Here is a 24,131-nt window from a genome sequence, read left to right as displayed (position 1 = left end):
GGGAGATCAAACTTATGAAGTAAGTATTGGGTGACCAGGGCCTGATGAACTAATCTCCAATTTAAGTCTCTGGTTCGACCTAAAGTTGGAGACCAATACATCTCTTTCCACACTGGAGATAGGAAAGAACTAGCCGGAATGATCTCCTCCCACCGATTTTTTAAAGGTTTTGTGAAACCCAGTATGAGCACCGCTTGGCATATCCCATAAATAACTTTTTTTCCCATCACATAAAACACAACACAACCATCTGAATTTGAGAAGACACACTGTTGTTTTTTTGAGGTGATTTGGAGCTCGGGGAAATAGAGACGAGAGTCCACCACTTCATGAACCCCAGTCCACCCGATATTTAATTCCCTGAAAGTTTTAATCACAACTCTCAAAACGTTGTCCACCATTCTGGATGACCAAACCCCCACTTTTAATGTGAGAGAACCGGTGGATAACCATCCATTTAGGGAAGGCTTCATCAGGTCTCGCACTCTGTTTATTCCATTACAGGTGAATCAATGCATAAATGACCTGGAGGTTGAAATTTCAGGGAATAAAGGATTCAGAACCAATGGCTCATGCATATATTTTTTGGCATCATAGGACACCTCTAATCGTTGTATTCCAAGGACTTGCCAGGCATTCAAACGGCTCTGATGAAACTCGGGGAGCAGAGTCGTGTTGACATGCTACAGGTCCATGAGGAAGAGCTCTCGGTCATACTTCAACCCATCTGCTTCCTGCAGCCAAGCATTTGTGAGAGGCCGCCACGGGACACACTCACCATACAATAAACGCTTTATCGTCAACATGCGGAAAGCCATTATCCGACTCGGGACATGTATCAAGCTTTGGCCACCTGCATTTCGGGGTCTGCACACCACGTCTGGTCAAAGCTTGTGGTAGCCTCCCCAGAAAACCTGAGTTAGAACCCTCTGAATGCCTGTGACCAAGTATCTAGGAGGTTGGAGGGGGATAACTTTATGCCAAATAAATGGAACCACCAGGTTATTTATTATTGTCACCCTTGCCTTAAGCGATAGAAGGTGGTGGAACCGTTTCCACCTAGCTAGTTTCTGCTTTATTCTTTCCAAGAAACCCTCCCAATTTTTTTGTTCAGATGCTTGGACTCCTAGAAATAAGCCTAAATATTTAAAACCCTCTTTATTCCACTGCATTCCTCCGGTAACACAGGCAGAGCTGAGGAAGGCGGACTGGGGCCCACCCATAAGGCAACACTTTTGTTCCAATTTACTTTTGCCATGGAAGTGAGCTCAAACTGGGACAGACAGAGACTTCACCCACATCATTTTGGCTGGAAACAGCAACACAAATGTCATCCGCATAAGCTGAAGTGACCATTTTGTAGTTTTTTGTTAAGGAGACTCCTTCCACTTAGTTGCAGAGCAAAGCTAGTAAAGGTTCGACTGAGAGACTGTAGAGCATACCTGAAAGCAGGCAGCCCTGACGGATGCCTCGCTGAAAGGGAAAAGGGCGACATAAGCTGTTGTTTACCTTCAACAGACAGGATGCATTTTCATACAACTTAACATAGGAAACAAAATTTTGTCCAAAACCAGCTCTCCTTAGTACAGCAAACAAAAAAGAATGGTCAACACTGTCAAAAGCTTTTTCTTGATCTAAAAGAACCAAACCAAAACCATGAGATGTAGTACGACCGAGACTGATCAAGTCTCTCACCAAAACTATAGAGGTTCCAGGGAATCTGAACTCAACTGGTCTATATCAATATGGTTAGAATATGCATAATAGAACCACAAACTATATAATTTATATGTGCTAAAAATATATGACAAAAATTGATTTTCAATATGGTCGCTCTGCCGCGCCCATTTTTGGGCGTGCAATGCCCAAATGCAATCCCAAACTAGTTTATGTCTTAAAGATGCTGCATAACAAGTTTCATAAAATTTCATCAATATTTGTGACTTTTAGAGCATAGACGTCGAATTGTTTACAGACGACAGACAGACAGACGACAGACGGACGACAGACGGACGACGGACGGACGACGGACGGGCGACGGACGGGCGACGGACGGACAACGGACGGGCGACGGACGGGCGACGGACGGGCGACGGACGGGCGACGGACGGGCGACGGACGGGCGACGGACAACGGACACTGGGTGTCGACAAAAACTCAGCTGGACATAGTCCAGTTGATTTAAAAATGGCCGCCATCATTATAAAATAGCCGCCAACATTAAAAATGGCCGCCATCATTATAAAATAGCCGCCAACATTAAAAAGTGGCCGCCATCATTACAAAATTGCCTCCAACATTAAACTAGAGAGGTTCCAGGGAACCTGAACTCAACTAGTCTATATCAATATGGTTAGAATATGCATAATAGAACCACAAACTATATAGTTTATATGTGCTAAACATAAATGACAAAAATTGATTTTCAATATGCCCGCCCTGCCGCGCCCATCTTTGGGCGTGCCACGCCCAAATGCAATCCCAAATTAGTTTATGGCTTAAAGATGCTGCATAACAAGTTTCATCAAATTTTATCAATATTTGCGACTTTTAGAGCGTAGATGTCGAATTGTTTACAGACAGACAGACGACACAGACTGACGGACGACGGACGATGGTCACTGGGTGTCGACAAAAACTCAGCTGGACATAGTCCAGTTGAGTTTAAAATGTTATCGTAAATAGAACGTTTGGGAACACAATAAGACTGATCAATATCAATCAAAAGGGGGACGACTTCCTTTCGACGTATCGCGAGCGCCTTCGACAATATTTTATAATCCGTATTTAGGAGTGACACAGGAGGCCAATTTGTGACGTCTTGCAAGTTCCCTTTTTTAGGAAGGAGACACAAAACTGACCTCTGGCAACTTAATGGCAATTCACCTTGTTCAAGGCTATCATGAATGATGTCAAGTAGAGTCAGGCCTAGAATGTCCCAAAAGGCCTTGTAAATTTCAACTTGGAGGCCGTCAAGTCCAGGGGCTTTCCCATCTTGGATTCCTTTAAGAGCAGCAGTAAGTTCTCCAAGAGACATGCCAGGCTCCAGTTGTTGTTGCTGGTCTTCAGACAGAGATGGGAGCAGTTCAAACATCCCGTTTCTGTTTTCCTGGTTCACAGTTCTCAAGGCAAACAGTTTTGAATAAAAGTTTCGTAATTCATTCTTGATGTCACTTTGAGAAGACAGAAGCGCACCGGCAGAAGAGCGCAAAGCGTGAATTTGTTGAGGGATCATCTTGGCTGTCTTTTCCAAATTGAAAAAGTCTTTGTTTGGTTTGTCAAGTTGGATAATGTCCATTCGCAGTCGGACGAAAGCACCAGATGCACGCTCTTTCACCATTTGAGCCAGTAGTGTTCTTTTCTCTGACAACTGCTGGACATTTTCGTTGGACATTCCAGATTTCTGCTCACAATAAAGTATATCGTTGTTTAAGACAGATATCACACTGAGTGTGTTGCATGTATTATAACGGCAGTATTGCTGGCAAAAACACTTAATTTGGGATTTTGTGCAATCCCACCATTGCCTTAAATTTAGGGAGGAAAACTTTTGCATTTCACATTCCTTCCATACCATTCTGAATGCTTCTTTGAAATGCTCACTTTGTAAAAGTTTGACATTGAAAGTCCAATATGCACTTCCACAAACGTGATGAGGTAAGCCACATACAACAATGACCATCTGATGATCAGAAAAACCAGATGGCCTTATATAAGAATTCTTAACAAGATTTACCTTATCATGGTTAACATAAATTCTATCCAAACGAGCCATTGTCAAAAGATTTCTTGCGGCACAAACCCACGTGTACTGCCGGATGTTAGGGTTCTGTACCCGCCACACATCCACAAGTTGAAATTTTTTAACTTGCTGTGCCAAAGGCCTTGCACTCGGTAGATGAGGCTCAGGAGTGTTTCTATCAAGTTGTGGGTTAAGGGTACAGTTGTAGTCTCCCCTCAGACAATCCAACATAGACAGGTCAATAGTGCTTAAAAAAACCTGCTAACTTGTGAAGAAAAGCACTTCTTGCAGAGTGAGCACTAGGGCAATATACATGAGTCGTGCAAATCTTTTGATTACCGCTGACAAACTCCACAGATAATAAATGGCCCTTGCAAATTTCTCTGCATCTGATCTCCAACGGCAGGAGTCCAGGTTGTAAGACTACAGCCACACTACTGCCTTGGCATCAACGAAAGCACTGGAGAAAAAGTGGCAACCTTTAAAGATTTTACGCCACTCAACCTCAGAAGACTGATTTGCCTGTTAGTGGGGCGGCTTAGCCCAAATATTCAAAATAATTGTGCATTTTGTGATACAAGCACCAAATTTGGCACAAATGTACATTAATATGTTGCGAACATTTTCAGATATTGGGCCACTTGAAATTCTCTCTTTATGTCCGCCATATTGGATTTCAAAATGGCCGCCACTTGAAATCTACATTTGCTATTATCTCTGGACGTAATGCAGCTATTGACTTGATTCTGGTATCTAAATGTATGTTTTTGGGGGCAAGGAATCCAATGGTACCAATTTCAACTTAATATTATCTATCACAGTCTGTTATATAATTTTATTTGGAAATTATCTAGGCAAATATTGGATTCAACACAATACTTTGAAAAGAATGTCTTAGTTCTGTAAATATAAATAAATAAATAAACTATACTAAATCACTAGTAACAACTCAGACAAGCTCATATATACTGGCAGTCTAAAATATAAATTCATATCCCATTAGGAAACAAAGTGACCCATTCATTTGTGTTTTTCATATGCATATTTTATGTAACATTACATTCATATTGTCAATAAATACCAAACATGCATAATCCCCTTTTCCTAGACCCTTTAAGCCATCTTTTGTGTTTCTAGAGTACAGAAATTTCTTGTATAGGCTTCCATCTGTCTTGTTTCCTTAACAATGCACTGTAGCATGTCTTTAACAATGTTTACAAACATGACTCCACTACATGCAGTATATATAACAAAATGTTAACATTATATCATTGTATCGTTGCAGATTCAGAAGACAGTTCCACCATGTCCAAGAGCTTCAGACTAGCTGATGTTGAGCGAACTTCACCATCAACATCACAGCACCTCACCACAACTGACTGGAAGTTATGCCTTATATGTCAAGAGGACAAGACGGAGACACTGACCAAACCTGACCAATCAAAGAGAAAAGACATTGGGAATGGGTACAGTTCACTCGCAGAGAACTTGGTCAAATTCAGTGAACTTGGAGAGCTTCCAGGATCATTTCACCTGGAAAGACTCGATGATGGTCATGGCATTGAAGCTGCGATGGTTGCACACGGTGCAAAATATCATCAGACATGCAGGCTCCAGTACAACAACACCAAACTGCAGAGAGCACAAAAGAGAGCACTCAAGAAAGAATGTGAGAGCGATGAGGAACAAGCTGCATGCAAACGCACCAGGTTACATTCACGCTCATCGAGTACAGAGAAGAAGGTCCCAGAAAATTGTTTCTTCTGTGAACAACCTGCTGGGGCTGACAGTCTTCGGAAAGCTGCAACATTCCAAATGGACAAACGGGTGCGTGCCTGTGCAACCCTTCTTGGTGATACAGAACTGCTGGGCCGTCTCAGTGGTGGGGACATGATAGCGTTGGACGCCCAGTATCACCCACGGTGCTTGATAGGACTTTACAATCGCACAAGAAAGGCCCAGTCAACAGGATCACAGGACACAAAACAAGAGCGAGCAATGTCGGCAGTTGTCTTCGCTGAACTCGTCCTCTACATTGAAGAAACCAGACAAGATGAGGAGACGGCACCAGTATTCAGATTGGCTGACCTTGTCCAGCTCTATCAGTCCAGAATGGAACAGCTAGGAGTCCAGCTCGACACGAAAATCCACTCCACACGACTGAAACAGAGACTGTTGGCTCAGTTTCCTGACATGCGGGCACACACCAAGGGGAGAGACATCCTGATGGCATTTGAAGAAGATGTCGGTGCTGCTCTTGCCAAAGCCTGCGAGCTGGACAGTGATAGTGATGCAGTCCATCTTGCCCATGCTGCACAGATTGTTCGCCGTCACATGTTTGGAGAAGCCAAGCCCTTCACAGGATTCCCTGAAGTATGTCAAGAAGAATCTGTGCCACCGTTGCTGCTTGCCCTAGTCAGTATGATCCTAGAGGGACCCAGCATCAAGGAACAGATGGCAGACACTAACCCTGCAGCAATTGCCACAGCTCAGATACTGAAGTTCAACAGCATCAAACACAAGCGAACACGTGGCACCACATCATCCACCAGCGTCAGGCACAGTGTTGCACAGGAGACCCCACTTCCAATATACATAGGGATGATGCTGCATGCTCATACACGCAAGAAGGAATTGGTCGACAGACTGTCACACCTTGGCCTGAGCATCTCCTATGATGGAGTGCTCCAGCTCTCAGCACAGATGGGCAACAGTGTCTGCCAACAGTTTCACAGAGAACGAGTGGTCTGCCCTCCGAAGATGCGTGGCAAAGTGTTTACAACTGCCGCTGTAGACAACATAGATCACAACCCCAGTGCAACAACATCAAAGGACTCCTTCCATGGTACCGCTATCTCCCTCATACAACCTCATACAACGATTGACCAGGCACATGAGCAGAATAATGCCTGCATCAAAGGAGACGGTGGAGCAGTTGGGCTCACTGACAACCCTAGTGCCCTACGTCGCTGGATGGTTGCGGGACCAGAAGTTGCCAGGGTGATCGAAGAATTCCAGGATGGGAACCAACACTGGAGACGGCAAACAGCAGACACACGTCATCATGATCAGACGCCAAGTGTACAGGCCTCATTTGTGAAAGATGTTCGCTCTCTCGTCGGTGTCATAGAGGAGATGGGCAACCCATTCGAGGAGGAGAGTCAGGATGTAGTCAAACTGAACACAAAGGAGATCGCAGATCCTGCTGCTGTGGAGACCGTGATGAATGCCAAGAGGATTGGCCAAGAGCAGTTCGAGGCTTTCACCAGAGAGTGTCTGTTGGACAGAACAAAGGCAGTGGACGCACCCATTCCTCGTAACAAGCTGAAGGTGTTCAGCACTTCCACTCCAAGAAGCCAGAGCAAAGGTCAGCAACAGCTCGCCTCCATCAAGAATGACCGTGAACTCTTCGCACGCCTGTACATTGGCTGCCAGATGAGGGATGGAAACCTTGAGGAGTTCTTTTGTCACGAGAATCAGGCATGTCCTCCTGCATTGTCTGATGGTGGAAGCCTCTGCACTGGTACCAAGAGTGATCTCCTCACATGCTTGGAAGAAGTCTCCGACACAAAGACAGAGACTCCTGTCACGACCTGTATTGTGCTTGATGGAGCAGCCATCGTCCAGATGTGGAAGCCGGCTGCATCAAAGACCTTTGAAGAGTATGCACAACAGATCTTCATCCCATATATGTCCACGAAGCTGCAAACAGTGTCACGCCTGGATCTGGTCTGGGATACTTACCTTGCTGATTCACTGAAAGGTAGTACACGTGCAAAGCGGGGACAAGGTGTGCGGATACGTGTGGTGGCTGCCGCAGCCATACCAGGAAACTGGCAGAACTTCATACGAGTGGACAGCAACAAGACCGAGCTGTTCAGGTTCCTCTCAGCAGCTCTCATGGAATGGTTTGACCAGGAGGACAAGCAACTCGTCATTACTGATGGAGAGGCAGTGCTCAGCAAGCCACTACTGCCAGATCTGACCTCACTTGCCCCATGTAACCATGAAGAGGCTGACAGTCGGATGTTGCTGCATGCATCTCACGCAGTCCAGCATGGACACCATGCAATACTCATCCAGACTGTAGACACCGATGTTGTGGTGCTGGCAGTGTCCCTGGCACAGGAGTTGCAACCAGAAGACAAACTGTGGCTGGCATTCGGAACAGGCCAGAGTTTCCGATACCTAGCAGCACACGAAATAGCAGCTGGATTGGGACGAGAGAAGGCTCGTGCACTGCCAATGTTCCACGCTCTAACTGGATGCGACACTGTGTCTAGTTTTCATAGACATGGCAAGAACACTGCGTGGGCAGTCTGGACGGTACTGCCAGAACTCACTGAGGCGCCGCTGCTGCTGTCCTCTGCACCTCGTGACATACCAGACGATGCAATGCGCATCATCGAGAGGTTCGTGATCCTGTTGTATGATCGAACCAGCAAATGCACAGACATTGACAAGGCCAGGAGGAAACTCTTCGCAAGGAAGAACAATGTGCAGCTCATCCCTCCAACGAAGGCAGCTCTGGAGGAACATGTCAAGAGGGCAGTGTATCAAGGTGGACATGTGTGGGGTCAGATACTGCTGCCAGCACCAGAGCTCCCTCCACCAACCAACTGGGGTTGGTCAAGGACTGGAGAAGGACAGTACACACCTTACTGGACCAGGCTAACTGAGGCAGCTCACAGCTGCATTGAGCTGGTTTCTTGCAAGTGCAAGAAAGGGTGTGTGAGGCGCTGCAAGTGCAAAAAGGCTGCCCTTCAGTGCACAGCCCTCTGTGTGTGTGAAGGGGACTGCACATGACGATGAGTCAACAACATACATGTACTTGTGGCAATGCTGAACTTGTTAACATGACACTGTTTATGTACACGTATCTTCAGTACCGGTATATACCTAGCCTCAGATACCAGTACACCTAGCCTCAAATACTAGACCATGTAGCATGTCAGTATTATACCTAAGACATTTACAGAACTAAGACATTCTTTTCAAAGTATTGTGTTGAATCCAATATTTGCCTAGATAATTTCCAAATAAAATTATATAACAGACTGTGATAGATAATATTAAGTTGAAATTGGTACCATTGGATTCCTTGCCCCCAAAAACATACATTTAGATACCAGAATCAAGTCAATAGCTGCATTACGTCCAGAGATAATAGCAAATGTAGATTTCAAGTGGCGGCCATTTTGAAATCCAATATGGCGGACATAAAGAGAGAATTTCAAGTGGCCCAATATCTGAAAATGTTCGCAACATATTAATGTACATTTGTGCCAAATTTGGTGCTTGTATCACAAAATGCACAACAGGTTTGCTGTACTGCTACACTATGTGTCTCTTGTAACAGAACATCAATTTTTTTCATTCTGAAACATTTGAAGCACCTGGAGGCGACGCACACAACTGCGACCACCGTTGATGTTTAAGGATGCTACTTTTATCTCCACTCTGTTAACTATTCATGAAGTTCCTTACCCGCTCGAGTTACACATTTTCTTAGCCTCTGGAATTGAGGTGCTGCCATGTTAACCTGATAAGATTCACGAATCATGTTCTTTGCAGTCAAAATAAAATCATCCAGATTCGGAAAGTAGTCTTTGATTTTTACATGTCTTTTCCTGAACGTTTCATCAAGGAACTTAATAACATTTTCTTGAGAAACCATGGTGATGGTGTTGTCATCACCCGCCTCACTCTCTTGAGCACTTGAAGCACTAAAGAGTGGAGAAGAAGAGGTTTCATCAGAATGAAGTGCTTCATCTTGATCTGCTCCTTTTCCTACTATTTGTTGAAAACTTAGTTTTGGAAACAGCAATTCAACAGGGTCAAGGACCTCCGCGCTCTTTGCAGACCCTTCCAGATTTACCATATCCCCTGTGGCTATAAGTATGTCCCCCACCTCATCATCCCTTTCATTTTTATCTGTCAGGGAAGGGTTAACGTTATCCTCACAGTCGTAAGGGCTTTCCACTTTATCTATTTTTTCCTCACTAGCAGATCCAGCTGCTAACTCGTCTGAGCGAGTTTGGTTATCAGGACAAGGACTTACCACATCCGGAGAGGATCGACTATTTTCCGGGTCATGCTCAATCTCGGCAAGTGGTGCAAGCGAATCTTCCTCACGTACACACACTCCCGGTACCATTTCTGTTACCGCCAAGGAGTTTCCGGTGTAGGCCTCACCCTGGAAGTCCTGCGAGCCTGACGCGATCTGAACCTTATTTTGTTTTTCTTTGGAATCACAGGATTCATCACTTGAATTGAACGCTTCTGACCTTTTTTCCTGGTGTCCGCACTGTCGTGTGCAGTGGACGAAATGGGAGAGGGTTCAACCACTTTCATTCCCACCTTAGGTGGAGGGGCGGGGTTAGTCACCTCACGTTCTATATCTATCACTCCCCCCCCCTCCCCCACCCCCTCTTCCCCCCCCCTCCCCCCTCCCCCTCTTCCCCCTGGTCGGGTCTGGCGTTTCGCTCACCACAGTAGGTGGGGTGGTTACCCACTCGAGCCACCTCCTCCCCATCAGTGTGCGGTGAAGAGGAGTCGCCCCTCACCAATCCTCCGCTTTCCTGCGGTGTAACCGCATTGGGGCAGGCAGTCCTCACATGCCCGTAAGCCCAACACCCGAAACACGTCATAGCCTCCGAGGAGGCATACATTTTGTATTCAAAGCCGTTGATTTTCACACTCAACACGACATTGAGCGTTTTTACATTTGCAGGCAGTATCATGTACACCACTCTCTTAAAGGACACGACATGTTTGAATCGATCGCAAACATTTCGCATCGGCACCATCGAAATCCTCGATACGACCTTACTGAACTTGCTTAATTGTTCACGTAAATCCTCATTTCTAACAAATGGCGGGAAATTACTGATGGTAATCTTTAATCCTCCCACCAAAAAAATTTGCCGACGTCGATTTATTAATTCTCCCGTTTTCCTGACGATGATCAATCCATGCCCCCGACGAAAATAATGGCGGCAACGTTTTGAACATGCCGGATGTGACGTATGCGAGAAGGCGCTTGAGAGCAGGCTATGTCCGTTTCAAACAGGATGTGATGTATGCCACGAAGCGTACATGCTCAAAATTATCACTTACACTATTATGAACAATGAACTATTATATTTTCCTTTTATTATGTTTTTTCTTAAAACAATAATTTGCATAAAACTGTGCCCCTTTAAGGTTCAATAATGCGCCCCTTTGATGTCTGCGCTCTCGGCGGCTGCGTGCTCCTCGGACAAAAATACGACGAATTTCTTATTCATACGAGAGGCAGCGCCAATACTGTGTGCACCAACGATGTTTCCAATGGCGGAAATCGTTAATTTCCACCTCGTTGGGAGGAACACAAACTAGCCCGTGTTTATGAGTTAGCGATTCGTAAGTATCAATGCGGAAACGTTCACCCGCCATAATTATAATGTAGGCTGTTATGTAATTTCGTGTCATATGTTTGTTAAAAGCAAACTTTTACTTGATTTTGTATATTTAGGTTGTAAAGATTTTTTAAAAATAGGGTGGCATTTTTTTCGAACGTGATAAAGGTCCCAAATCCAATATGGCCGCCTGCAATGAAAATAGACACTCATTATGGAATAATTGGCATTAAACATTAGTTGTAGTTGCTGGTGTGAATTCAGTTATTATGTTGATACCATATTTATGATGACAGATACCTAAACAAATTATATTATGGATAAGAAATACTATATGACGGCCATTTTGGATTTCAAAATGGCCGCCGTGAAGTATATCGGTAGCATATCGATGGTATGTCAAAGCAAATACATGTACAAGCATAATCGTACATTTGGAGAGGAAAATGCGAACAATTCGCATGATTTATTCACAATAAACAAGCATTGTAGCAAAACAGAATAGAGTGTACATCCCTGTTTATAATGTCTGTGTTGAATATATCCCATTTTTACCAGTATAGGCTCACTGTAAGATCAGGCCAATCATAAGATTTTCTGCACTGGAGGTTCCATCTCACCCTCACCAGCCACCACTAATGGGATGACCTACCACAGTTGTAATAATGAGGAAAGAATATTAGGGTGGCACGTCTAGACCTTGTAAACAGAGACTAAGCGTATCTTTTTTTTGTGTGTATATATATATATATATATATATATATATATATATATATATATATATATATATATACATATATATATATATATATACGTATATATATATATATATATATATATATATACATATATATATATATATATACGTATATATATATATATACGTATATATATATATATATACGTATATATATATATATATACGTATATATATATATATATATACGTATATATATATATATATACGTATATATATATATATATACGTATATATATATATATATACGTGTATATATATATATATATATGTATATATATATATATATATATATATATATATATATACATACATGTGGAGGACATGGCGCAGGACATGGTGGACCAGGCCACTGGGGTTGGGTTGGTCCCCAGATCTGGTTCCCTGGCCCACTAGGCCCTTGTGGTCCCTGGGGTACTTGCAATACAGCTGCCTGTAATGCCGGAGCGGGTGTCTCATTGTCACTCGACCCACTCTCACTATCACTTCCCATTATTTCTGCCCCCTTTTGTTTCTTCTTCTTGCTCCCCTTTGTTCTCTTCGATTGTTGCTGGGCCAATTTTTCCCTTACCAACATCTGCAACATTTCCTCCTTTATTTCCTTCTTTTCCTCCGAGGAGGAGCCCGGGCATTGTGCTATGTTGGACCATACATTATTGGCTTCTTCCCTCCCCCTTCGGCTATCCGTTAGGTCCTGGGTAGCGGCTTTAAGCCGGATGATTGAGGCCTCTATTCCTTCCGAGTGATCCGGGATGTATGTGCAGCATTTTCCATCAATTACCCCACATACTCCTCCCTTTTCTGCCAACAACATATCCAACGCCACGCGATTCTGCATCACCATAGTCCGCATGTGCACTAGTTCGTCTTATACTTGTAGCTCTGCGATTCGGGCTTCGTTTCCAATTCGTTCCAGTACTAATGCAAGGCTATCTATTCGCCAATCATTCATAGTCACTCCCGCCTGGGGAAAAAATGCTCCTAGCAGAACCTGCCACCAACGTCCGTCCAATTTTACTGTCCCATCCGGTTTCTAGAGAGAGAATCGTCTCTTCCTCTCGTGGGTAGGGGTGTACGCTGTTTCATTAAAATGGTCTACCAAGTTTACCTTGGGGAAGATGGACCCTAGATAACAAGTCCCTCCCCAATGTTCGGGCAGGTATGGATATGCCTTATTCCCGCAAATAAACATCACTCCATGGGGTCCATGTGGAGACCAGAACTTGAGTCTGGTCTCCACACATACAAACATACATACATACATACATACATACATACATACATATATATATATATATATATATATATATATATATATATATATATATGTACATATATATAAGTTCAAAACACACCTGGTCACAAGTGTGCCGCACTGACCGGGTCCTCAGTCGAGGTCCTCAGCATCATCCCGTTTCGGCCCTTCAACCTTGATACGGTCAGCTAAGGTGGGCCAGCAGGGGCACGTACACATCCACATGCAGCAACTGCACCTGGATGTGTACATACACCCACCCCCAGCCAGTGCGAACAACAACAACAACAACAACAACAACAACAACAACAACAACAACAACACCACCACATCCAGAATCCACAGCACCAAACAAACATGGTGGAACACTCAAACACCCACCTTTATACCCTTCACCACTCACCAACAAAACACACCAGATCATTCATACACACACATACACACCCATACACATACATACAGAACACCAACCAAACAACCACCTACACTTACATCATACACCACTCAACATACAAAAACACACTCATGCAAAAATTAATTCATGCAAAAACACACACCCTCACCCACTCACTCATATACACAAAATAAGAAGTAATAATGGTAACAAAAAAAACAAAAAAACACACACACAACCAACCTACACCGTTCGACGTGCCTCCATAAACTTCCTCCATATCCAAAATGAGCCTTGCAAGGCAACCTGGGCCACCTTGTCACACATCCTCCTTCTTTCTGTCCCACACACTCCCAGCCTTGCAAGAAATGCAGAAAAGGAATTGCCAATATACCCTCTACACCCCACCTCAAATGGCCGACACGAAACGCGCCAACCCTTCTCCCGGCACTCTGCCTCCATCCAGCTCACTGTACTTTCCTCTCTTCCTCTCGTGCACCTCCTCCATGTTCTCTTCCCAAGGTACCGACAACTCCCCTAAGACGACCTGTCTTGTTGCACTTGACCAAATGACAATGTCAGGCCGCAACCTTGTCACACAGATCTCCTCTGGGAGATCCATTATATCACTGTTATATTATATCTGTTATAATTATATATTATATCACTGTTCATTACTGTCTCATATGCTAACACTATCTTAAACCTCCATCATCATCATCCAAAGTGGCCTACTCATCATCATCTCTTACTAATTGTTCATCTCTGGCTTTGTTGCTGCAACTGTAACCGAAGCAGCCACATAACTCTGTGCATGGAATGTTATTATTCTGACAACTGCATTTCCCCTTGCAGCCAGATTTGCACCCACACTTCACCAAGTTCATTATTGCATCAGGTGCTGGTGGATTCAAACATCGAACTGGAGTAAAACAGCATGTAGCTTCATCGAAGTTCCAACCGCACTCAGTTGGAGATGGGAGACATGGGTGACTTTCGTCAGCTTTTCTCCAAATCATTGCCATGTAATGAGCTCGCGCAATATGTGACATTAACGAGCCAGGAGTTGGAGGAAGACTTTCTCCCTCAGCCGCACGGTTTGAGTATAAAAACCAACGAAGCTCATTTACTTTTGTGTACACGTTGTTCCTGTATTGCTTGCAGACAAGTTGTTCCAAGTGGGAGCATATTTCTGAAGATGGATCGTCTTTCCCGAGTGACGCCAATCTTTCCCTAGTGAAAACCTTGAAGCTCCAGTCCTTGGTTCTGCCAGAAAATCTGCCAGATGTATCAGACCCTGTAAAAGCATGGAAACCTAATATTGCTGATGCACGTTTTTGTCCTAACTTTTGGTAAATAGGTTGCACTGCGATATATCTCTTCAGCTTGCCCTTCCCTGTGAGAAAGCTGGCAGCAACTGGTAGGATTGGATACATTTGAACCATCAGTAAGAACACATCCGTGTCAGGAGAATCAATCACAACCTCTGCATCTTTATCAAATGTAAGGGCGTGCAGAAAGAGTAAAGTATCTGCCTCTTCTTGACTGTGGGTGATTAGGGTGTTTGGGACATGTGTATTGCCATTGCTTCCTGTTCCAGAAGTCACAATGAACTTCTTTAATCTGTTGCTAGGACTCTTGCTGTGATCTAGACACTTGGCAGCTAAATACTCTGCGAGTTCTGCTTTGGTCTTGATATTTGAGAGGAAATCCTTCAACAAAATATTTTGGATTAACGAGCTATCCTTGACGCGGTAATATGTTGATTTCCCCTTTGCCCTCTTTTTCCTCATTTGTTCTTTGAGGGATGTGTTGATATATCTATCAAATACCAATCTAGCTTCGTCATAATTCTCGACCATGTTGCTGAGATTGTCAATAAATGATTGTGCAAAATCATGGCATGTTTTCATGTTAGCAGTTTTGGATATAGAATTCACAAGAGCCATGCCATCAATAATGATTACTTTACATCTTGAACTTGTGGTTTCGTTTCCAGGCTCGACTGCCCTATCTTCTGATCCTGCACCTGTGACTTGTGTTGTCTGAGATGGTAAATCCATCATTTGGTTATCAGAAACATCGGTCGTGGCTGGTTGACTTGGTGGATCTTGTACCACATGTTGTTCATTTAAAGCTAGTTGCTCAAGATGATGAAGGATTGTAGCCTTGTCGTACACGAACAAGAGTGATCCGTCCGATGCAAATAGTGATCGTGGAACTATGCCAAATTCATAAGTTCCGATACATTCCTTGAGATCAAGATCTGGCCGGCTTCTTGAGATGACGATGAACCTCTGCAAAAGTCCTCATTCTTCTTTGATTTTAACCAGCTTGTCTCCTCTTACTTGTATTGTTGCATTTGCACTTTTGAATGTGCAGAGCTTCCTTCTCTTCATGTTGTCCCAGACAGAAAGGTTGCCCTCTGTTAAACGTTCTGTGACAAAACTCTCAAACATGTGCTGCCCAATCTCATCACGATCTATTATATCTTTGGCCACTTTCTCATTCATAACTTCTCTGCTAAGAAGGTTGTAAATATCATCTTCATTCTCGTCTGCTATAAATGGATCTCCATGTGCGTGAAATACATTAGTGAGCTTGGCAACATTCATCATTATTCTGGAGAGTTTTCCTCCTGTGATCTCATGGTGTTGCATTCTTTTGTCATTACCATCAATGCCAAATTCGTTCTCAAACTCATGTCGTATCTTTGACAGCTCAGGTGCAATGAGGAAGAACTTAACTAGAGCCTTTTCATTTTGGGTTATTCCTACAATTCCTCCAATAACCTTGAGTGTTCGGTTTTCATGTTCAATTCCGTGATCTGGAGCTATTGATGTGAATCCAGAAACACCTTTCGTCACACAGAAGTTCCATTTCATGAATTCTGCCTAGATTATCGGATGCTGCTTTTCCGTTTCCTGCATTGTTGAAATGTACAGGAGGAGCAAACGAGCATAGTTCAAATGATCATGAGCAAAGAAGTATTTGATAAGAGACTCTATGCTCTCCATATGCAACAGAAGATCTCTTTGTCTGGTGCTACTAACAAATAGGAGGATTGTCTCAAACTGTTTCATGTAGTTGAGGATGAAGTGCTGGATCGTGTTTGCATTGCCTTCAAATTGTTCAACTATTTTGAATGTATCTCTAGATTCGAACATTGCCATTGCTTTTGTGACAGCACTGTTCAAATCTTTCCCTCTTCCTGTGCTCATGCTGACATCACTCTGATATGCCTCTCCCAGATGTATAGACGATTCGTTCAGGAATGCCTTTTCTTCGGGTTCTGTTGTCAGGAAGTTTTGAAAGTACAGACTGTATAGGGCAATCAAAGTGAATATGTGTGCTTCCAGTGATCGATACAAATGTTTCCCATTGAGAATTTGGGTCACAGTTGTAGGTGAGTAGAGCCCAGCTTCTACCCAAGCCTGATTAATTCTCACTCCCCTCCACATATTTTCCCAATGCAGCCAGTGCCCAGAACACAACATGCAGTTCACCGGGACGAAATAGAAACTGCTTCCTGATGTCATCTCTCTCTCTACCCACAGCTTCATTGCCATATCGTACAACTGAAGATCAAGGGTCATCACGGTGATCAATTCACTTCCCATTACACGAGTTGTGATACCATGTGCTCTCATGAGACCGGTGTACAGTGCCGTAGTCTGTAGGAGGTGATCTTATCAAAGGTGGTACTCGTGCAACATTGGTCTGGCAGTTGGTGGAAGGCAACAAGGAATTAAAGGCTCCCCATGTTCCCAGAGCAATGGATTTAACTTTATAGTGGTTGCCATCTTGGTTTTGGTGGCCATCTTGGATTTGGAAAAAATGCCACCCTACTTTTTTTTAGACCTCAATAATACCTTAATACAGAATCAAGTGATAATTTGCTTTTAACAAACAATATACACAAAAGTTATTTTAATGATATAACAGCCAACACTACCATTCCAACTCGACCAAAGACACGTTCGTAACCGAGAACGAAGAAAACACAATGTTTGTCGAACACCAAAAAAACAGATCAGCTATAGCCAAAAGCCATTCAACACAGCCACAAAATGAAGAAAGACCTCCCCCCCGGCGGCCACACCAGGCGGCCGGCTTAGGACCCTCTCGACACCGGACTGTTCTCGTTCTCTCCCTCTTACAGTTAATAGACAGGACAGCGAAGAGGTAGAACAAAAGAGAAAAGGGGAAAAAGCAACAGAGACACAGCACATACCGCGAAAGCACTGGAGCAACCAGCGCTTCACGATTGCACGTGCGTGTCAAGCCTGAGCACACCTGTGGGGGGTGTGTGTGTGTGTGTGTGTGTGTGTGTGTGTGTGTGTGTGTGTGTGTGTGTGTGTGTGTGTGTGTGTGTGTGTGTGAGAGTGAGAGAGTGAGAGAGTGAGAGAGAGAGAGAGACAAAAAGACATAAAGACATAGATAACAGTAGTTGGATAACTGGTGTTTTTCAATTATTCTAAATACACTGCAGGGATACCTGCAACGAAGAGATGAAGCATGGTCATGAGAGGCATTTTCAGCATTCCAGGGAGTGTGGAACTCGTGCTTTGCAGCAGATGTTCGACCATAATCCTAAATCCAACATGAAGCAGTTATAAAGCAATTCTTGATACTTGCAAGCTCTTCTATCCTGATGGATTCTGCACCAGGGCATAAACCTCAATCATTTTAAAAGCATGAGATACAAGTTTTTCCCCCTGTAATCTTTGCAAGCAAATTTTTTTTCTGTAATAAATAGACTTTCTACAGCAAATACAAAGCTAGGTGGGGCCATCACAAACAAACACCCAAACACATACACACATTTTGGAAGATAGAAAAGAACATAAGAAAGCAGAATGGATCACAAACTTGGAAAAGAAGAAGCAACATCTCGAGGAATGGCCCCATTGATTAATTAATGAAGAGAAAATTAGAAAACAAATTCTTTTTTAAATGCCAAACTTCAAAAGCCCAGGCCCAGAAGAAATTCCAAATTTCTGGATAAAACAACTTGATGCTCTTCACAATCACTACGCCAGGACATTTAACAAACTGATCCAAGAAGAAAAGGCAATGGATGAGTGGCTCATAGAAGGGATCACCTTTCTCATCCCAAAATCGGAGGAAACCCAACTTCCCCACAAATACCGGCTGATGACATGCCGACCAACCACATACAAACTGCTGACAGGAATCATCACAGAAATTATGTAACACAGCAAGGAGGTTTAGAGGCAGAAAAAAGGGATGCAAGAGAGGGTGTTATGGAACAATTCACCACCTACTACTGAACAAGGCCGTACTTGAAAATTGCAAAATGCAAAGAACTAAATTGTCCACCTCCTGGATAGACGATAAGAAAGCTTTTGACAATGTCCCGCATGCAGATATACAAAATCAATCCCTAAATAATCAAACTGATTGAGAAAGAAATAGAGCTCTGGAATACCACATTGATATGACAGCACTCAGAAGGAAATATCGAAATACGAGATGCGAAGATACGGCATGGGATCTTCCAGGGAGACAGTCTTTCCCCTCTTCTGCTTTGTCTGGCTCTGGACCCACTAAGTAACCTCATCCATTAACAAGGACATGGATACACCCGAACAACCAATAGACGAACATCCAAAGAAATAGGAAAGGTGACATCTACGATACATGGATGATTTAAAGCTCTTCTCGCCAAATGCCAAAAAATTGACAGAACAACTAAAACTAGTAAAACAGTTTACCGAGGACATTCAAATGGAATTTGGACTAGACAGGTGCGCCAAGTGCACATTTGTACAAGGTAAAAACCACCTTTAGAGGCCATTTTTCCCCGCAAAGCGGGGGTTCGCCTTTTTCGGGGACCGTGGTTGTTGTTTTTTGGTCCCCTTTTTGAAGCAATGTTTTACGGCCAGATGCCCTTCCTGCCGCCAACCCTGTTTGTCGCCTTTTTACGACAAGCAGGGAATTACCAGTGAACTGGTACTCAATTAGCCGACCTCGGAAGGATGACAGGCTGAGTCAACCCCCCTGGCATTAATTCAGCGATCGACCGGGATTCGAACCCAGGATCCTTGGATCCTAAGCTGGCACCCTAGCCGCTAGCCCAACACCAGGATCTCCAGGACCAGGACCTTTGTACAACCCTTTGTACACCAGGACATTTGTACAAGGTAAACCAACAAAAATAGACAACATTAAAAAATGACCTTGAAACAACAATACAGCAGTTAGAAAATGAAGCATCATACAAATACCTCGGAGTAGGCTAAAGCCACCAAATATGTCACAAACAAATGTGCAAAACAATCACCAAAGAATACCTACATAGAACGAAGCTGATCCTGAAAACATACACCTCTCCAAGAAACAAAATCAAAGCCATAAACCAGCTCGCAGTACCAATGTTCCAATATAGCGACGGAATAATAAACTGGGCCCAATCAGAAATCAACAAGTTAGACATCAAAACAAGAAAACTCCTTACCATCCACAAAATGTTTTACAAAAACCAGTGCATCCCGAGAATATACCTGCCAAGACGAGAGGGAGGGAGCGGCCTGATTGAACTCAACCAGGTGCACAGAGCGACGAGTGTAGGACTAGCTGAGTATGTGAAATGCTCAACAGACTATCGGATGCAATTTGTAAACAAACATGAACACAACAAATCTGAAAAAGTATCCCTAACTCACCTTGCAAATAATTTCCAAAAACAGGTGTGAATGGAAGATGCCGCACAGGAAAATTAAACAGCAACAGACCCAACAATTGCAAAGAAGACAAAGGAAATGTATAAAAAGAAATATCAATAAATATACACCAACAACTGGGAGAATGACGAAAGAGCAGGAAAACACAAGAAAGAATTGGACAGAGTGGGGATAGACAAAGAAGGCTCATTGGAATGGCTAAGAAGAGGTGAGCTCAACTGGGATGGAGAATTAATTATAATAAATGGACAAGATGAAGGACACTACACCAATCGATTTAAAAATATGGAGGGACTAAGCCAAACGGACATGTGTAGATTCTGCAAGACAGAAAGTACTAGTCACCTGCTCTCGGGATGCAAAAAACTCATCAGAAAAACGTTGCACACAACGTCACAACAAAGTATGCAAAGTGATTCATTGTCATATCTGCAAAAATTTTAACATCCCAGTACCAGAAAACCCATGGAAACACGATCCAAGGGCAATCATTGAAAATGAGGACACCATGGTCACTCTGATTATTCCATCAAGCGTGAAAATAGAAAACAAAGAATTGCATCCGGACATTGTACTCAGGAACAAAATGGAAAAGACAGCATTGATGATTGGGATATCAGAACCAAGTGATTTTGGCCTAACAACACAGAAATCAAGAAAATGACCAAATACCAGGACCTCAAAAATGAGGTCAAGAGATCTTGGAAGCTGAAGAGCATCGAAATTGTACCAGTGATAATTGGAGCAACAGGAATGATTAAGAAGAACCTCACTGATATTTTGAAAACCATCCCCGGGACTATTACCACAAATTAACTGCAAATGGAGGCAATCTGGGGTTCGGTGACGATCCTGAAAAAAGCCTTTGGAGCAAAACTCTGAAAAAGTTGAACAGCTTGGTCCATGAACCGTGATCCCTTACTGAAGCTGAGATGGATACTTTAGGTCCTGGGAGGACTCCATTCCACCTCCTGAAACCCACAAATAGAGAAATCAACCAACGAGAGACACGCACGCACGCACACACACACACACACGTTCGTGAATTATAGTAAGGATAATTATGATTATGGAATATTGGGGGTTTTTTTTATCTACATACATAAGAGTGGTTCTGTTTGTTTGTTTGTTCCTTATAATGTAAGTTACTAAACCCCGAGCCAACTATTCGCTCAACTGGAAGAGGGGCGGAGTTTGAACTGCGCCTGAACTTATTTTGAATTTATACCCCGAGCCAATTATTTGAACTGCGCCAAAAATGGCTATGTATGGAATCTACCCGATTGAATTTAAATATTGTACTTAATTTTTCATGTGCAGAATGTAAATTAATATAGAAAAGGTCCACAGTGTCCACGGGATTACACCAAGTAACGAGTTACACTAACTAGCAGAGGCCACGATACCTGTCAATCCGCTTTGGCCAGACGTAAGGTTTGTCCGATTTTATAAAAGTAACAACGCTTTCCTATAATAATTCAGGGTCACTAATTGCAAAAATGGTCTCAAAGGTGATGGGAACAAAATTTGAAAAACATTCGTTCAATTTTTTGGTGAAAATTGGGTAATTGTGTGACCAACGAACCAAAAAAGAATATATATTTTTTAAATAACACTACTACTACTACTATAACTACTACTACTATTACTATCTTAACAGCACCCATCAATTGTTCAAAACTTCTTGTGGGATTGACCAAGGAAGGATTTCGACACAAGTCTTTCATGAACTGGCTGGCCAGGCCTGACTTATGACTGAATGCGAGTTTGGCAGGAATTTGTGATTTGTTCAGGGTGCCGGTGATAACTTGCCGATAGTCTTTGGAAAAATATACTGGGATCTTTAACATTGATGAACTAATGCTAGAAAGATTGGTCCGTAGCTTAACACCCCTTGAGGGGCAATGCCATTTGCGATGCAACACCGGCCTTTGGAGTACCAATCGGACAGTTTTATAGCCATTAGAAGCAAGTCGGCTCCCCCATCCCTTGCAAAGGGGTGGTGACGGGTGAGGGTCGTGCCCATGACCTGGCCCTGGGTACTATCAACATATATGCAAATTTAGGTGGAGCCCTGGTATTTTTTTCCTATGATTTTCAGATGCATATACATATACATATATATATACTGTATAGAGAATTGTCTAATTATTTATTACTAACAATAGAAGGATGTCGGGAATCAAACCCGGACAACATCACAAGTCAAAGGTTATAGTGCTCCCTCTGCACCTCCTGCACAATGGTCACATGCAAAGATGATAAAAGTTCCTGTTCGGAGAGTTGATCCGAAATATAATTTAATAACAGTGACGGAAAAGGTGATCACATTGATCGATGTCAACAATATTCATATTTGTATTGTTGAAAAACAGAATTAATTATCTGAACTTGATTTTAAACAAAAGCAACATCCTATACAGTATACTCTCTACGATACTTGTGGTACATCGATAATGTACTGTGCATAGTTCATCTACAGGCGATATTCACAATACCAGTGGCAGTGACACACATGTACAGTAAATGCGAGGAGTACTTGCGGGTGCGGCGTAGTAAACACCAAGCACGTGCGGCAGGTGTGGCACCTGCTGGCACGTGGCACGTGCGTGGCCAATTCACGTACCTGATCGAAGTGCGCGCGGCGTTCCTTCTCGCAATCAGACTCTTCTTCCTCTCCCAAAAGTTCCTCCTTCAGAGCACCACACCCACGCCGTCTGAAACACGAGCTTGCTCGTGTCTGACGAGCTGACGCAAAATTAACGACGCAGGTGCTGAAATTAAAGAGCCTTGTAAAACGTGCACTTTCATCTCCTTTGCGAAGTCACATACTTCGTCATGCAGGAAACAACATACGCTGTCATAATTTGTTTAAATAAATAACAAGTACAGATACATTCAAAGTACACCACCCCCGTGCCAAATAAATAAATATCTTCCAGCGCGGCAATACCACCGTGCAGCTCATAGTGTATTTGGAGGGAGAGGTGCGCAATAATTGATTGATTAATTGCATAATTAAAATCAAGAAAAGATTATCATAAAATATTTTCTTAATCAATTGGCTAAAAGCATAACTAAACCAACACCGTTTCATCTGAATCTGTAACTTAAAAAAAAAAAAAATTATTAAGTCATTAATCGAATAATTAAATAATTAATCGATGAATTGATCCATCAATAAATCAAAAATAGCCTTTACAGCCAAATCACTTGGTCATTGGTGTGTCCAAGTATCAGCTTCCTTGCTCAAAAGCTGCCCGAGATATTGTCCAGATGAGAAAGAAAATAAATAAATGATTAATAATGAACATAAATAAATAAATCATAAAATAATTAAATAATTAATCAATTGGCTAATACAGGGGTGGTGAACCCACGGCTCGTGAGCCGCATGCGGCTCTTAGCCAGCTCTTGTGCGGCTCGCGAGGGGCTGCTCCATCGATGCATGTTTTTACATTTTAATAATAATAATAATAATGCATTTATTTTATATAGCGCTTTTCACGGAGCCCAAAGACGCTTTGACAGAGTGCAAAACATAATGCATAGCAAAACATAAAAACAATTGCAAAAAACAAGAATCAATAGGGAAATATTCAAAGCAAAAAGGAGGGAGAAGGAGAAGAGATAGTCAGGGGTTAAATGCTGTGGGTTAAATGTTGAATGCAGTGTAAAATGTATTTCTATTATAAATCAAAATGCATTTGAATATTTGACTATACTGCCAATACATTTGCCAATATTTTTAAAATAAAAGATAATTTTGTGGTAATGTGTTTGACAGAAATCTCCCACTCGTCATGCATGAGCCCAAACATGAAGCACACTTTCGCGCGTAGAACACTTGCGCGCGCAGACCCGGAAGTTTGTTAG

General features: G+C 42.9%; 1 protein-coding gene across 1 annotated transcript in view; it reads right to left on the bottom strand.

Annotated features, from left to right (window-relative positions):
• Nucleotides 1-22,926, bottom strand: part of PKHD1L1 (PKHD1 like 1) — a 513,959-nt gene extending 491,033 nt beyond the window's left edge. The window contains exons 1-2 of the mRNA XM_078766275.1: nucleotides 22,882-22,926; nucleotides 18,047-18,141 (exon numbers count right to left, since the gene is read on the bottom strand). Of these exons, the coding sequence (XP_078622401.1) occupies nucleotides 18,047-18,137 (91 nt within the window). The 5' untranslated portion in view covers nucleotides 18,138-18,141; nucleotides 22,882-22,926. The remainder of the gene's footprint in view (nucleotides 1-18,046; nucleotides 18,142-22,881) is intronic.
• Nucleotides 22,927-24,131: the final 1,205 nt, after the last annotated feature.

The sequence above is a fragment of the Myxine glutinosa genome, chromosome 12 (genome assembly GCF_964187855.1).
Source record: "Myxine glutinosa chromosome 12, kmMyxGlut1.1, whole genome shotgun sequence".
Classification (NCBI taxonomy): domain Eukaryota; kingdom Metazoa; phylum Chordata; class Myxini; order Myxiniformes; family Myxinidae; genus Myxine; species Myxine glutinosa.
The sequence above is the reverse complement of the archived record's forward strand: the minus strand, read 5'-3'. Positions and strand labels throughout refer to the sequence as shown.